Genomic DNA, 16,576 nt, shown 5'->3' with positions numbered 1-16,576 from the left:
TTCGTTAACAAAGGGCGGATAACTCTAAATTAACTAAAAATGTCTGCTCTACTGAGGTAACGTGCTTCATATTTTGATTTAATGTTGTTATGTTAGCGTCAGTTTTAAAGCATTAAGTAACATGTAGAAAATTTTGCAGTAATTAAGTGGTAACACTATAAATAGGTGTCAGAACAAAGCTGTCAAAATTATCTCTGACACACACATCGGATCATGCCATGTAAACACTTATACATTATAGTGCTGACAAACCTAGAAACATAATCGGGGCGAACCAGGATTCAAACCCAATGGCCACGATCATATGTTTCTGGCTTGTCAGTGTTCAGAAATGTGTATAGTTACTGCCTCAAAATTTATTTATACTGTCCTTACAGGCGAAGCCCACCCTCTTGTCGGGCTCAGTTGAGTTAGCGAGCAAATTGACTCCCTGCAGCTGGTGATCCTTAGTGTTTGACAGCTGGGAAGAAGCCAGAGATTAGTTGCCTTATTGGCCTTTTAATTTGAACCCTTCATATGTCATCAGGCTTGGATCCCCAAACATTATTACTGAGAGTCCCCTGGACACACAAATAAATAAACCCAGGTACACCCCAATCTCATTAAAGTCACATCTTAGTTCTCGCTATCCCTGAGATCTGAGGACATCAGAATGACCTTTCTACCGACCAATCGAAGCGTTGCTTACCAGATCATGAAAGTGACAGTCGGAAAGTCTAGTCTAATCATGTAACCTCGGAAACGTTAACAGGGGTTATTCCGAACGACAGTTACGTCCCGTAGGATTGATTCCGTCAAAATTATCGTCTATCTCTTGGGATATCGTGGGATAAATATTTGAACGTAGGCGTTGCACAGTTCGTGGGAAGCACTGCCATACAATAGCAACCATATATTGGACATTCCGAAATGTTCGTTTGTTCAGTTTTCAAAATTTTAATCGACAGCTGTGTCAACATATTGTTCAAGCGTATTCTAAAATGGAAGTTGCCAGGTTGAAATGAGTGCCGTAAAGCTCGAGAAAGCTGCTTTCTGATGGGCTAATGTCGACTTCTTGTGTGTCGTTTCAGTGGTTGGTCAAAGTTTGTGAAAGGTCGTTCTGACGTGACCCGTAATGGGATGTCCTCAGATCTTTGTTTTGCGTCAGTGAGAACTTAGATCTGATTTAATGAGATCGATGTACACCCCTGTTATTATCATGTGTGTAAATAATTAAATGGCCATGAGTGAGAGTATGGTGTTACTCCGCTTTTAGCAATATTCCAGAAATATCACTTCCGAGGACACCAGAAATGTGCTTCACACATTGTACCCATGTGGGGAATCAAACCCGGGCCTTCGGCATGACGAGCCAACGCTTTATCCACAAGGCTACCTCACTGTCCCCATATGGTCATGATGGAAAAGATGAAGGTCTGTAGATAGTACCTTTAATAATTATCTTTCATATATTTTATAGGTCATCAAGAGATGTTTTATGCAAGACCTGCAAGCAGTTGATTGTATTTGCAAGTCGACCTAATTCTAACAAGGCCGCCATATGCCGGATAAACAGGTTTAACTACGCCAGGACCTACCCGACAATGGTTGTGCAACCTGACGGATCAACACTAACGATAAGATACACTGAACCAAGAAGAATCATAAAGGTATTGGAACATTGTCAGGCTGTTACGATTTTGATTTCACAGCTCAGATATAATATACTACTCAAAACAAGTTAAGGAATGCCCTATTCTTTCATATTACTATAGTTACCCTGCCATGCCTTGACAGATTGACTACAGTAACATGAATGAAACAGCCGGTCCTTAACTTTTTTAAGTAGTACATGTATGCATCACCTCCCATTATTTTGTGCACAGTGCAGATGTGAAATGACAATATTAGTATCAAGATATTGCCTTGTGATTCAATACATTTCATCAGACCATTATCTTGATAATTACGAAAAGTATCCTGATGAAAGAAATTATTAACGCTGACATGATTATTCACAGGTTATCTTGACAGTCAATCTCTCACCACTGACATTATTATTGACAGGCTATCTTGACAGTCAGTCTCTCTACGCTGACATTATTATTGACAGGCTATCTTGACAGTCAGTCTCTCTACGCTGACATGATTATGACAGGCTATCTTGACCGTCAGTCTCTCTACGCTGACATGATTATGACAAGCTATCTTGATTAGCAGTCTCTCTACACTGACATAATTATGACAATTTATCTTGATTGTCAGTCTCTCTACACTGACATGATTATGACAGGCTATCTTGACTGTCAGTCTCTATGCTGACATGATTATTGACAGGCTATCTTGACAGTCAATATCTCACCGCTGACATGATTATTAACAGGCTATCTTGACCGTCAAACTCTCTATGCTGACATGATTATTGACAGGCTATCTTGACAGTCAATATCTCACTGCTGACATGATTATTGACAGGCCCTCTTGACAGTCAATATCTCACTGCTGACATGATTATTGACAGGCCCTCTTGACAGTCAGTCCTTCACCGCTGATATGATCTTTGTTTTCAGCTTCCTTTGGACCTGGAAACTTTGTCTGAAGCTGATCGACGGAAGCGATTGCAAAGAAGGAAGCCAAAGAAGAAGATTGTGATAGAAGATGAGATAGAGGACGATTTTGATGCTGATAGATACAGCCACTTGTGGAAGAAGAAGTAACAGATGTCTTCCATGTATTGTCAGTGTGTGTGCGTGTGGCTGTATAAGGCTGAAGAAAACAAGTGGGACAACAGTGGAGATCTGTACATGTGACCATGCAGACGAACATGTGTACTTTAGAAATAGTGTATTGTGTATACTTCATGTAGTGACAGTCTGTAAAATTAAAAAAATATTTCTAACATTTTGACTTTTTATTTCGCTTCTGTATTTCAGTTCTATGTAACTAAGGAAAAATCAGCGAAACAGTTGGATCATCATGACCATCTTCCTAACACACCCAGTGTATTAGATCTAAATTATATTATCATAAATACACTGGATCAGATCATACATTCATTTCGGAAGTGATGTCTCCAGGGCCCACTTGCACAAAGCGATCTTAGCGCTAAGATGATCATAACTCCCATGCTTTAACATAGGCTTACAATAGTCGCAGCGCTAAGATCGCTGGGTGCAAGTGGGCCCTGATCTCTAATCACTAACTTAGCAGAGTTTGGCTTAGTTTGCATTCAATATCACAACCTCAGCCCTCGATATGTAATTGAGTCTGAAGACTTGTTATAAATGAACTTTCAGCTGGAAGGGATGTTTTCTTCAGTGCTAAGTCCTTTGCTACAAGACATTTCTGTTGTATTTGTGAGGCATGCAAACGTTGAGTACTGGTTATATTTCCACGAATTTCATGAAAGAGTATTTTAATTTGATTTATCATTATCTTATTCAAACCAGACTCAAACAAAGATGTGTCCGCAAATGGGTCCAGGGTATGTGTCGTTATTAATGAATAGGAATGTGACGTTGGATGAATGAGGCTGTGTAACATGCTTGAGGCTGAAGCAATACAAGGACGCTAGGCAATGTTATACTCAACATGATATTAGATAGTACACTTCATTCTGTATCACTATGTATCCATTCACAAATTGGTTATATTTGCATTATATTACTTAATTGAGTTTCATTATCATTCAAAAATTTCACAATTGTCCCCGAAATGGTGCATTATGATATGTATCATAATCTTAAAGATTTATATAGTATGGTGACGTCAGTGTACTGTTTCAACCCTAGGCAAGATATGACTCTGAATTACCGTAATTCACCCTTATAAACGATTTGAACACATGGAAATTGACAAAGGAGATACTTATTGAAACCATATAATTTAATTGAGTGGTAGTGAACAAATTTAGTTTAAACATCGCTGAAACTAACATATTTTTTATAATTGTTACTAGGCAACTACATGCCTCGTCTATGCTGCGGTTTCTGTAACAAAATCTGAAATATCCACACAAAAATATGGACCTTCATGTAAAGTCTTGGTCTTAGTAGAATGCACTTTTAAAAATTAACAACAGGTGGACATAGAAACTGGTCAAGGGCACTTATTGGATCAGACATTTAACATGGCAAATATGGTACATGGGTAGTCCCGAGTACTCTATGGTTGTTACAAGAGCAGACTTTGGACCAAGTGTGACCTGCCACTGAGTATCCTTCATCATGATGGAATCGGTCACTGTACATAGCTTGTCCTAAACTCCCAATACATGCAATTCTTTATTCCAACTTCAACTGTGAAATACCAAGATGTTTCAGTTAAAATATGTAAAGGATAATGCACAAGTAATTGGACATTTGTTACAAATAATTTATAAAGCTGCAAAAATACATGTGTGTTACCGCAGTAACAAAATATGTTACTGTGTAATCATAGTAATCAGATTTAAAATACAGCCTCAAAGTTAAAATAAATCATTCAATAAATGAAAACAAATACAACACAAATATGCTACATGGACATTTCATGCAGCACATTAAAAAGACATGAGAATCTTTAACTTTTTTTTCAAGTATCCATGCTGCATTTGAACTGATCCGAACAATTGTATGGCACTTGCATTTTGTGCAATTTGATCATTGTAGCCTCTACATTTGTAACGCACATGCTTAGAATAGATGCATGAACTTAAAATTTGTATTGCATTTAGTAGGTCAGAAAAGTGTCAATTCATTACAGATAATCTACAGTTGAACAAAATCGTGACATCGTGGCTGTGTAGGCCACACATCTTTTATTTTTCATTTCACGGGCTTGCCGCCCCTACTGTAGTACTGTAGAGCTGACGGAAAAGAAATATATTATACATAATTATTATTGTTATGTCTCCCCCTAATAATATGGACCCTCAATAAAAAATGTTGTATATAATTCAATGTCTACATCACTATTGGCATGATCAGTGATTCAAGAAGCCAACTGCTGTTTTAACTTTAAGGCAGAATTATTTTCATGTCAATAAATAAATAAATAAATAAATAAATAAATAAATAAATAAATAAATAAATAAATAAATAAATAAATAAATAAATAAATAAATAAATAAATAAATAAATAAATAAATAAATAAATAAATAAATAAATAAATAAATGATCTTGTGTGGAAAAGCTGGAATAAATCTGTGAAACATAAAATTTAAAACATGTGACATAAGACTAATAAAACATATAAAGGATAATTTGAAAATTTGGACCAAAAACATTTGTGTCTTCTATTCTATTGACTATTCTGCCTCTTGAAAGGAGACTAGTCTTTGGGCTATCAGAATTCACAGTTATTAAAGAAGTTGTTATCCATAAATTGTGCTACTTTATCATCTGTAAATTGTAAGTAATACCTGTTGATCCACAGTAAGTTTGATTTAAGTCAATCAAAACCAACTTTATTTAATTTCTAACTCAAATTTTATTATTTACATCAATCAAGCAGTGAATAATTAACTCTTATTGGAACATTGCTGAGTGTGACGTTAAATAAACAAAAAAATAAAAATAAACAAAACAAAGAGTGTCAAGTCTTTGAAAAGCTTTTAGAAGTGATACACTTAAGGAAGAGTATATACTTACTCCTTCTCATGTGAATGTTGTTTGTTGTTTAACGCAGCACTCAACAATATTCCAGCTATAAAACGGCGGTCTGTGTAAATAATCGAATCTGGACCAGACAATCCAGTGATTGATATCATGATCCTCGATCCACACAATTGGGATCGATGACATACATGAACCAAGTCAGCGAGTCTGACCACCCGATCCCATTAGTTGCCTTTTACGACACGCATGGGTTGCTGAAGAACTATTCTATCCCGGATCATGTAAGAACAAGAAGACTAATAAGATAACAAACGAAGGAAACTTACCAAGGGAAGTTAACAGATAATGGGCGCTGAGAGGTGATAATGGAAGTCAACACTTTACAGTAATTAGCGCTGATTAACTCAGTTAGGGACAACTGGAAGCCAGGACTAAATTATCACTGGTTGGCAATGGACAAAGGGCAAACGGTAGGCCGTGGGTAATTGAGGTAAAAGAATGGAAATAGCAATGGGCAAATGGAAGGCAGTTAGATAATTAACACCAATGACTTTTTTAAGGTCCGTGTTAGCGCCAACAAAGATCAAAGCAAAGCAAAGAATGTCTTGCTCAAGATCCCATGTACAAAATCTAGACTTTGGTAATGTTATCAGACCACATCTGTTATCTACATTGGAACTTCACTCAGTCAGATAAATATGTCATTTATTAAGAATAGACAATCTGCACTGTCCATTTGTGTTAGTCGTATTTGAATTACCTAAGATACGATACTGACAAATGTGTCAGCTGTCTCCGGGAAACAATATCTATGGAAGCGAACGTAAAATATTAAGCATTCCTCACTATTCGCATCTTTCCGTAACCTACAAGACGGTTTGGAAATAGAGTAACTTCCCTTTGAAACATGGCCGCGCCCATTCGCAATGTGGATCTTGGTTTTGTCGCAGATGATTTTGATCCACGGCTTTTGACAAGTCGTTTCTTTCCAAGTAAAGTAGGTGGTAAACCTGCGTGGCTGTCGCTGTCTGACCTACCGCCGGTGTTGTCCTGCCCGACATGCGGCGCACCATGTGTGTTTTTGCTACAGGTTTATTCACCACGTGAAGAACAAACTAACACGTTTCACAGAACAATATTCATTTTTATATGCAGAAGTCCAAGTTGCTGTGCAGAGAACCATAATGGCAGTTTTATTGTATTGCGGTCCCAGCTTGCTAAGGAAAATGACTTCTTCAGCCCGAGACCCCCAGACGAAGACCACCCAGATGTAGAGCCTGAGGGGTCGGGAAATGTAGGCGTGGCACTGTGTGTCGTGTGTGGGTCAGCTGCACCCAAGAGATGTGGGAAATGTCATAAGTTGTCCTACTGCAGCAAGCAGCATCAAGCTCTTCACTGGAAAGCCACTCATAAGAAAAAATGTTGCAAGGAAGAAGATGATGAAGGTAACATTTACTCGTTGGTTTGATGTTTAACGCCGCACTCAGCAATATTCCAGCTATATATGACCGCTGTCTGTAAATAATCTAGTCTGGACCAGACAATCCAGTGATTGACATCATGAGCATCGATCCACGCAATTGGGATCGACATGTATCAACCAAGTCAGTGAGCCTGACCACTCGATCCCGTTAGTCGTCTCTTACGACAAGCATAGTCGCCCTATAGACGTGCAGGTGATATTATAATGGGTTACCTAAAACGGCACCAGTTGGTGAAAACAGAACCGTGCCCAAGAACGGCATCTTATTTCTTTTTTAATAAATGAAATTAGTCTCACAGGTTCACCATTCAAATGCAAACACTAATTGGTGATTGAAATGTGGAATGTTAATCACCTTAAAACATGTTCACATTATAAATTAGCCTCTACTCCAATTTACTTGCCGACACTGATTGGGAGGAGCAACTAAAGGTATTGTGAAAACATGATATCCTTTACAATTTAATCAATGTCAAACTGAAACTATACTCAAGATGCATGACAGGGTGTTGTCAGATCACAATTTTTCACGTCATGTATGCAAGAAGAGAGTCTGGCAGTGTGATGTGACAACACCATGAGAGAATTGATAAAATGATTTTTGTAGTGCTGTGACAGTGACATATATGGTGACACTGACTAAAGCATATATACCTCAACAAGACACGTAAAACAGTTACGGTGCAGTTTTCGCCAGAGGAAATCGGTAAAATTTTGCTTAAGTGTCATTTTAGCCTACACCCTATGATAATGTCATTTTTTAGATAGTCCTAAATGTAGAATACTAAACGAGCTCCCGTGTAATACCAATTTTATGAAACGATTGAATAGTTGTGGTATCTGACGAGCGAAAGCGAGTTAGATACCACAACTATTCACGAGTTTCATGAAGTTGGTTTTACACGGGAGCGAGTTTAGTATTTTATTTATTACTTGCAATTTATAACGTTTTTTGAATTATACCGTGGAGTATGAATAGGCTGACACCTACATGATCCACGACATAGTCCAATTGAGTTTAACAGAATAATACTTCAAACACGTCAAAAGTTGAAACGTATGAATTTCATACCATACAACGGGTCTACCTTTAGAATTCACAAAATTATCGTAGGGCTAAGACTTTCGCATCTCACATACTTTAACTTAGACCAACGACTGTCGTTGCGCTACAATACGATCGCCTTGTGGAACGGGCCTTGCACCTTCCAAGTTTTCAATAACATCACAATACCCGATGACGTAATTTGTGGAATTTTGATGCAAGATCCATCAGTGAAACAATGCCATGTGACGTCAGCCTAGCAACAAGGTTGCTGGGGTCATCGAGTGTGCATAAGCTCCTCTCAGTGATCTATCAACTCCACACGCAATGTCGTTGAATAAGCCAAGGGATGTTGAGAGCTTTCAATATTTGTTCGTGAAACGTGTTCCGAGAGTACATAAGCACGCGTTTTGGTATTACACAATGTGTAATAAAGCTGTATGTTTATTAAACGGGTGATCTCTTCACGGGCAAGTAATAATTTCTGATAACCAAGTCATTGCCCATATTGCTTTGCTTAAAGCACCTGACATTATTACCCTGGACAATAGATCAGTGTGCATTACAATTTTATTCTCATCTCCATGGGAAAGTTTACAAACCAACCAAGGAGGTTTTTGTATTCACATCTTTATCTCTTCATGCTTTGACAAGGTACTCATCCTCTCACCATCTCCTGCTATGTTGTGAGTAGATATTAATATACATTGTACTAAACCATGACAATTGACAAACATAATGAGGAAGCAAACATCACTTTATCAAAATAGTACTTTACATTCAGTAGTTCATGCATTAAATGTTCGTGTGAAATATGTATTTCTGTCTTCAGTGGAGATCCCCAACCTGTTGTTTCCACTAGCAGAGTTGGTCATGGAGGAGGAGATTCAGCAGAAGGATGCACAGGCGAGGGAAAAGTCTGAGTCAGAAAAGTTAAAAGAATATCAAGACCTCCTGAAGACCAACACAGAGATTGGTGCAGGCCTCGATAAAGACGAGTTGGAAAAGTCTGCAGTGTCTGAGACAGAAGATGATAAACAGTTTGCCAAATTCAAGGCCAGAATTGCCACAAATCCAGATCAGGTAGGCTTATATTCAGCATATAGTTAGTTTGTTATCTTCTCCATGCATGATACTGTTTGTATTAGGGTCATGTTCTTTATTCTCAGTAATTAATTATTGTTAACAGTTGTTCATAGGACAAGTATGGACATTGCAAATGTCAAGTCCTGTGCTGGGCCTGGAGATCGGTGTTGAGTCATGTATTATCGTGAGGGAGAAGTATTGTTATATTTGTGTGATATTGATATGATATTATTTCTATAACAAGCTATCAGAGATTCATGAAAAGAAAAAACAAGCATAATTTTGGGAGGGTTAAATTTATTTGGTCTCCGAAATGACAGTTAGAAAGTGTCATCTTTTCAAAGACCTCCTTCATAATTATCACTCCCTATCATTTGTTCACGTTAAGTTTTGGGGCGGTCAGGTAGCCCAGAGGTTAAAGTGTTCGATTGCCATGCTGAAGACCCTGACATGGGTACAATTCCTGACATGGGTACAATGTGTGAAGCCCATTTCTGGTGTCCCCTGCCGTGATATTGCTGGAATATTGCTAAAAGTGGCGTAAAACCATACTCACTCACTCATGAATAACCATGACAACAATCAGTAGCAGCTGTGACACTAGCAGTCACGACGAGCAGCTTACAATGCATACTCTCTCAAGTGGAAAAGCTAGGTAAACATGCTGTCAACTTTCAAAGATAAGGGCTTCATTATCTGTATATTTTGATAGGTGTTGCGGTATGATCGGAATGGGACTCCTCTGTGGATCTCCGCTAGCCACAAGCCCCAGCCTAGTGACATCCCTCCCTGCTCATGTGGGGCACCCAGACAGTTCGAGTTCCAGGTGGGTCAGCAAAAACATGTACACTGTTCTCTTAATGACGCAATTTGTTGAAACTTGCTATATAGATCAGTCTATTGATGAACTGTGCCTTTTGATGATTTGTGATTTTGCTAAAACAGTTTAAACGGGAGCCTCAGGGGCTCTGTGAAGATCTGTGTTAAATTGGTCTTCAGCAATCCATGTTTCTCCTAAGAGATGACTAACAGGATCAGGTAGTCAGGTTGACTGAGTTAGTTGATGCATGTCATTGTATCCCAATTGTGTAGATCAATACTCATGCTGTCAATCACTGGAATGTGTTGTCCAGATGCGATTATTTACAGACCAGATATAGCTGGAATGTTGCTGAATGTGGCGTTAACAAACAAACAAACAAACAAACAAACAAATGCTGTGCAGAGTTGTGCCCTTCAGACATGATCCAATATTTTGGGTTGGAATTCCTGATCTTCCATGATAATGATCCCTGGGGCGGTCGGGTAGCCTAGTGGTTGAAGCGTTCGCTCGTCACGCCGAAGACCCGGGAAATGAAGCTCATTTCTGGTGTCCCCCGCCGTGATATTGCTTTAATATTGCTAAAGGCGGTGTAAAACCATACTCAATCAATCAATCAATGATCCCTGGTACTGCTTTACCTAGCAACATTTATTGGTGTTAGAGACTATTTTGCAGCAAAACTTCTATAACCTGGGTCACTTGGGGCTTTCTTTGCACTTAAGGCTGTCTCACTTTGATGTAACTAAAATACTGTTCAAAGCTACATTATATCAAAGTCGCTCACTTACTCGTCTAACAGGCAAACTGTGTGCATATTCATAACTGCATTGTTTCTTTCTCCGGCACTATGACATTTTATACTTCTATTACAGATCTTACCCCAGTTGTTGGGGTACCTGAAGGTCGACAGTGTTGGGGACAGTATAGACTGGGGTACACTGTGTATCTACACCTGTTCCAAGAGCTGTGATATCGGCAACAAGTACCAGCCAGAATTTCTATGGAAACAGGACATTACAGGTGGTAATCCTGGGACTTGACCTGCCAGACTCTACTCTACAGGCTGATATGCCATTGGTTGACACAAGGACTAATAAACATACCACTTGAATTGTGTTCTCTTATGAAATGTATGAGCAATTTCCAGTGGAACTTTTATTTTATCATTATTGAGATCATTACTCTGTCGGCAACTTTCTGCTACCAAAGAAACAAAATCATATATTGCCTGAGGCAGTGTTTGAAAACATTTCAGAAAAATTCACCAACATCATCCTGAATTACCCAATATACTAGGGCTGGGATGATACACCAACTGTGCGATCCAATACATATCACGATACCTTACTCACGATCCAATATGTATCACGATATTTGAATGTGCTCTTATCTGTGGTGCGTAAGCCATCTTTTTCATAGACAGGATGGCCAAATACCTGGCACACTGATTATTTACAGTTGGCAGTGTCAAGTATGGCGCAACAAATGAATATATGTATGTTCTCATTAACTTGCACTACTGATTAGTGTTTAGTGGAACAGTTATTAAAGCAAACACTTATGGTCAGAATCGATATTTTTTTCTTAGTGTATGACTGTGATTGATCTTTGTATCGTCCCACCACTACAATGTACCATATCTATTTTAGATGCCCTTGACTGCTCTTCCACCATAGATTTGTGTAGCATATGCTTTTGTAAAGGACAGCATGAGAAATAGTTGTCCATTCAAATTGCACTCGTGAGCAAGAAAAATTGTGTATGAAGTTACTAATAACAGAGAATGCGATGGAGATGGTAGGAAATGTTGGTTAAAGCATTTGCTGGTCAAGCATATGGCCCAGTTTTGATTCACAACACAAGTACATAAAAAAACTCAACTGACAACTTTAAATATCAAATTGATAAACACTTGTCCTTAAAAGTTTTTTGTTTTTTTTATAAATGTTAAAAACTCTGAGTAATAACTGTCTTGAGTGTATAAAGTATAGCTAACCAGCTTCTGTGGCAGAGAGATTAGTGATGTCATTTGATTATGATATCATGTTTGTTTGTTGATTAATGCCGCACTCAGCAATATTCCAGCCAATGACGGCAGTCTGTAAATAATCAAGTCTGGACCAGGCCATCCAGTGATTGATATCATGAGCATCAATCTACGCAATTGGGAAACAATGACATGCATCAACCAAGTCTTGCCACGGGAAGATGGAGGGAGCCAGTGATTGGTTTTTATGCCGAATATATATACTTCACTAACTCCAGTGGTTGTGGCCATATATGCATAGATGTCATAGATGTGGCAATGAAAATTGAAGAATTCTGCAAATGTAAGGTCACTGTATTAAGTTAATGCATTAATGATACAATAATTCCCCCTAAGTTGTTTGTCTGTAGTATATGTAAAAATTCATTAGCAGCAGATCTCCCAAGACGGTCGGGAGGGGAGGTAGACACACGATGACATTGTTAGTGCTAATCCAGGATTGAAACAGCCTTCCCAACAACGTAATATATAAGGGAGACAACTCTGCACAGCCATGTGCGGCCGCTTGGACCACTGACCCACCCATTACCACCCATAAACGCATCTGCCCTAAATAGTACACCTTGTTACCACGCTTTCCGCTTTAGCACAAGTTTCTCATTAAGTTCAGAAAGAACAATATATATTTGTGAATGTATAAAGACAAACTGCAATGCAGGGGTAAGAAGCTTGTCAGTAAAGTAATACTTCATCCGTTAGGAAGGTCGAGGTTAATCCTCTGCTTTAGTACTACCCAATGACCATACACTATATAGTAAATACACCGCAGAGGCGGATCAAGCATTTTGCGAAATATGAGTGCGTCCTAGCGTGCTCATGGTACGAAGCGACTGGCCGTTAACATGTAAGGTGTCTGGGGGAAAAAGTTGGCTGCGCACCCCTTGCACCACCCCCAGTGCACAGTTATAGAGCGGCAGCCCAGAGCACTTTGGTCAAACGAACAAGGTACCAATATCCGAACACAGGAACATTTACTGTGTAACCCAACATATTCATATATGGATGTCTGCCGGGGAGCCCCTGCTGCGTGTGGCCCCTGGCCCCCAAAAAGAAGGGGCCATTCAAGGGCTGGATCAAACATTGGAGGTACCACATGAAAGTAAGTGTAAATGAACTGGTACATCTCACAGAGTACAGAATGGGCAACGCCAGACAAATCTTCCTCTGCAAAAGGCCTGCCAGACACCCCCAAAGAGGGTCCCCAAATTTGGGCTGGGTTAAACATTGGAGGTACCACATGAAATCAACATAAAATGAATTATTTCACTCTACTAAGAATAAAAAACCCATTGCCAGACAAATCGTCTGCTGCAAAAGGCCCGCCAGACACCCCCAAATGTTGACCCTTAATGGACTCAGTGAACACTCTGGTAAAATTTGACTAGAGTATACATTCAAAGTACCAGATGGAAGTAAGTTTAGATGAACAGGTACATGTTACTGAGTACAACACGGCCCATACCTGACAAATTTTCCTCTGCATAAGGTCCGCCAGACCCCCCAGAGAGGGTCCCAAAATTTCGGCTGGGTTAAACATTGGAGGTACCACATGAAACCAACATAAAATGAACAATTGCACTCTACTTATTGCACAATACCCATTGCCAGACAAATCATCTTCTGCATAAGGCCCGCCAGACACCCACAAAAAGTTGACCCTTCAGGTATACACGGGTAAAATTGGTGTGGAATATATATCGATTGTACCACATTAAGGTACGTTTGAATGAACAGGTTCATATCACAGAGTACAGAATGGGCCACACCAGACAAATCTTCCTCTGCATAAGGCTTAAACATTGGAGGTATCACATGGAACCAACATAAAATGAACTATTACACTCTACTTATTACAAAATACCCATTGCCAGACAAATCCTCTTCTGCATAAAGACCGCTAGACACACCCTCACCCCACCCCACACAGTTGACCCTCTGTAATCCCAGTGTGCATAATGAAACATTGGACATCAGCTCTGAGAGTCAACAGATGGTCAAATTTATGTTTTGTTCTTAAAGATGGAAGGATTTTATTGAGATTAAAATCACGTATTTATAATATCAGGTCTTTGAATACTAGTATTGATATCATAGATTAGGCCTATCGTTGAAATGTAATGAAAATGGCATGAATCTGAATCTTGTGAATATATATCTGATCAGCTATGAAGTCCTCAAAGCCTGCTACAGCCTGATAGCTTGGCTATGGATTCCTACAAGCCAGATAGGCATATGATGCTATGTGCCATGATTTTTATATACTGAACAACAAAAGTTCCTGTGACATTGAATAAGATTTAATGCAAAGTTATGTTTTTACCAAATCTGAAACAATTTCGGCTTGCAACAGATAAAAGACTCCTGTAAGTGTTCAAATGGTTTTAATTTGTCATACTGACTTCGGAAAATGCGTGATTTCATTAAAAAAAACATGAACATGCCAAAATGTCAATTTACAAATCAATAGCGAGTGTGTCCGCCTCTGGCTGCGATGCAAGCAACACATCTTCGTCTCATGGAATGGACCAGGCGTCGCACAAAGTTCTGTGGGATATCTGTCCATATCTGCTGGAGCATGTTTCGAAGTTCCAGGAGTGTCTGTGGAACACGTGGTTGACGTCGAAGGCCCCGATCCATCTCATCCCACATGTGCTTGATTGCTGATAGATTAGGGGAGCGAGCCGGCCAGGGGATGACATTCACGTTGTTTTTGTTGAAGAGATCCTGAACAAGTCGAGCAATATGATGCCGGGCGTTGTCATGTTGAAAGGTAATACCTGGGCCATGACGACTCAAAAAAGGTAGAACAACAGGTCCGATGATCTCGTCGCGGTAGCGCTGTCCATTGAGATTTACCTCTACCACTATCAAACGGGTCCTCTGTCTTGCTGTAATCTGACCCGATACCAAAACGCTGCCGCCCCAGAACCGATCTTCTTCCATGACACAATGAAGACAATCCCTGCACATCTGAGGCGGAGACGTACGGTTTGTGAAGATAATCGTCGAAGGCCAGGGATGCTTCTTGCAGTAACTGTTGCTGGATAGAATCGATTTTGTAGGTGTGCTCTTCGAATCCAGTTGTCATGTCGATTATTGGTTACGCGTGGTTACTGCATTCGTCTGTTGCCAACGTTGCCATAAACACCAAATGGTGTTTCTGTGGACGTTAAATTGTCTTGCAACATCACGTTGACTCAATCCTTCTTCAAGCACACCAATGGCTCGCAGACGCTCGTTTTCGGACAAGCGTGGCATTTCATAATGTTGAATAATTGCATAATTTTATTGTTTTTCTGAATGGTTGTTGTCAGCACGATGCTAAACAATGCATATGGAATCCCGTTAACGCACACGAAATGTATGGGGCTTGCATAAAAGTCAACATTTGCATGGAATGCATGCTTTTCTGTAGCATTTGCGTTTTTGTGACTTGATTCCATACATGTACTACAATAATGAAAACCAAACTTTACTTGTTTGAAAAATACACTATACACTTTTGTTGTTGAGTGTTGCTGAATGGATAATGATAGCCCCTAAAGCCACTTGGAAATGTTTTAGGATGATAATCTGGAAATTCGGGGTGATAATTGTGTTTAATAACCTATGATCTCCATTTATTTAGCAAGTTTTATCATCTACAAATCTGAATTCAGGCCAAATATATCTCCATATTTATCAATTTTACATTCAGCTTTTTAGATGATAAAACTTGCTAAATAAACGGAGATCATAGGTTTTTAAACACAATTATCACCGAAAGATTTCCAAATGGTATCAGGGACTGTCATTTACAATTCTTATAGCAGGCTTTGAGGACTACCTAAGCATGTTTGGGTTTGTAGGAATCCATAGCCAAGCTATCAGGCTATAGCAGGCTTTGAGGACTTCATAGCTGATCAGATATATATTCACAAGAATCAGATTCATGCCATTTTCATTACATTTCAACGATAGGCCTAATCTATGATATCAATACTAGTATTCAAAGACCTGATATTATAAATACGTGATTTTAATCTCAATAAAATCCTTCCATCTTTAAGAACAAAACATAAATTTGACCATCTGTTGACTCTCAGAGCTGATGTCCAATGTTTCATTATGCACACTGGGATTACAGAGGGTCAACTGTGTGGGGTGGGGTGAGGGTGTGTCTAGCGGTCTTTATGCAGAAGAGGATTTGTCTGGCAATGGGTATTTTGTAATAAGTAGAGTGTAATAGTTCATTTTATGTTGGTTCCATGTGATACCTCCAATGTTTAAGCCTTATGCAGAGGAAGATTTGTCTGGTGTGGCCCATTCTGTACTCTGTGATATGAACCTGTTCATTCAAACGTACCTTAATGTGGTACAATCGATATATATTCCACACCAATTTTACCCGTGTATACCTGAAGGGTCAACTTTTTGTGGGTGTCTGGCGGGCCTTATGCAGAAGATGATTTGTCTGGCAATGGGTATTGTGCAATAAGTAGAGTGCAATTGTTCATTTTATGTTGGTTTCATGTG

The 16,576-nt window shown here is 39.2% G+C and overlaps 2 protein-coding genes across 2 annotated transcripts; both read left to right on the top strand.

The window, feature by feature from the left end:
- The first annotated feature begins 16 nt into the window (after positions 1 to 16).
- LOC139479099 (large ribosomal subunit protein mL55-like) lies at positions 17 to 2,845 on the top strand. The gene is made up of 3 exons (XM_071261861.1): positions 17 to 56; positions 1,460 to 1,649; positions 2,550 to 2,845. Exons 1-3 carry the CDS (start codon positions 40 to 42, stop codon positions 2,694 to 2,696), a joined length of 354 nt encoding a protein of 117 aa, XP_071117962.1. The 5' UTR covers positions 17 to 39; the 3' UTR covers positions 2,697 to 2,845.
- Positions 2,846 to 6,484: 3,639 nt separating this feature from the next.
- LOC139479058 (programmed cell death protein 2-like) lies at positions 6,485 to 11,481 on the top strand. The gene is made up of 4 exons (XM_071261809.1): positions 6,485 to 7,022; positions 8,938 to 9,188; positions 9,904 to 10,017; positions 10,887 to 11,481. The coding sequence occupies exons 1-4, from the start codon at positions 6,485 to 6,487 to the stop codon at positions 11,052 to 11,054; spliced, it is 1,071 nt and encodes a 356-aa protein (XP_071117910.1). The 3' UTR covers positions 11,055 to 11,481.
- The last annotated feature ends 5,095 nt before the right edge of the window (positions 11,482 to 16,576 follow it).

Source organism: Haliotis cracherodii, unplaced genomic scaffold (genome assembly GCF_022045235.1).
Source record: "Haliotis cracherodii isolate W230 unplaced genomic scaffold, xgHalCrac1.p SCAF_4, whole genome shotgun sequence".
NCBI classification, from domain to species: Eukaryota; Metazoa; Mollusca; class Gastropoda; order Lepetellida; family Haliotidae; genus Haliotis; species Haliotis cracherodii.
The sequence above is the reverse complement of the archived record's forward strand: the minus strand, read 5'-3'. Positions and strand labels throughout refer to the sequence as shown.

Coding starts and splice junctions, on each gene's coding strand:
- LOC139479099 (XM_071261861.1), top strand. Junction 1,650..2,549: donor AACCAAGAAGAATCATAAAG/GTATTGGAACAT, acceptor CTTTGTTTTCAG/CTTCCTTTGGACCTGGAAAC.
- LOC139479058 (XM_071261809.1), top strand. CDS start 6,485: ATGGCCGCGCCCATTCGCAATGTGGATCTTGGTTTTGTCGCAGATGAT. Junction 7,023..8,937: donor CAAGGAAGAAGATGATGAAG/GTAACATTTACT, acceptor TTCTGTCTTCAG/TGGAGATCCCCAACCTGTTG. Junction 10,018..10,886: donor CCAGACAGTTCGAGTTCCAG/GTGGGTCAGCAA, acceptor CTTCTATTACAG/ATCTTACCCCAGTTGTTGGG.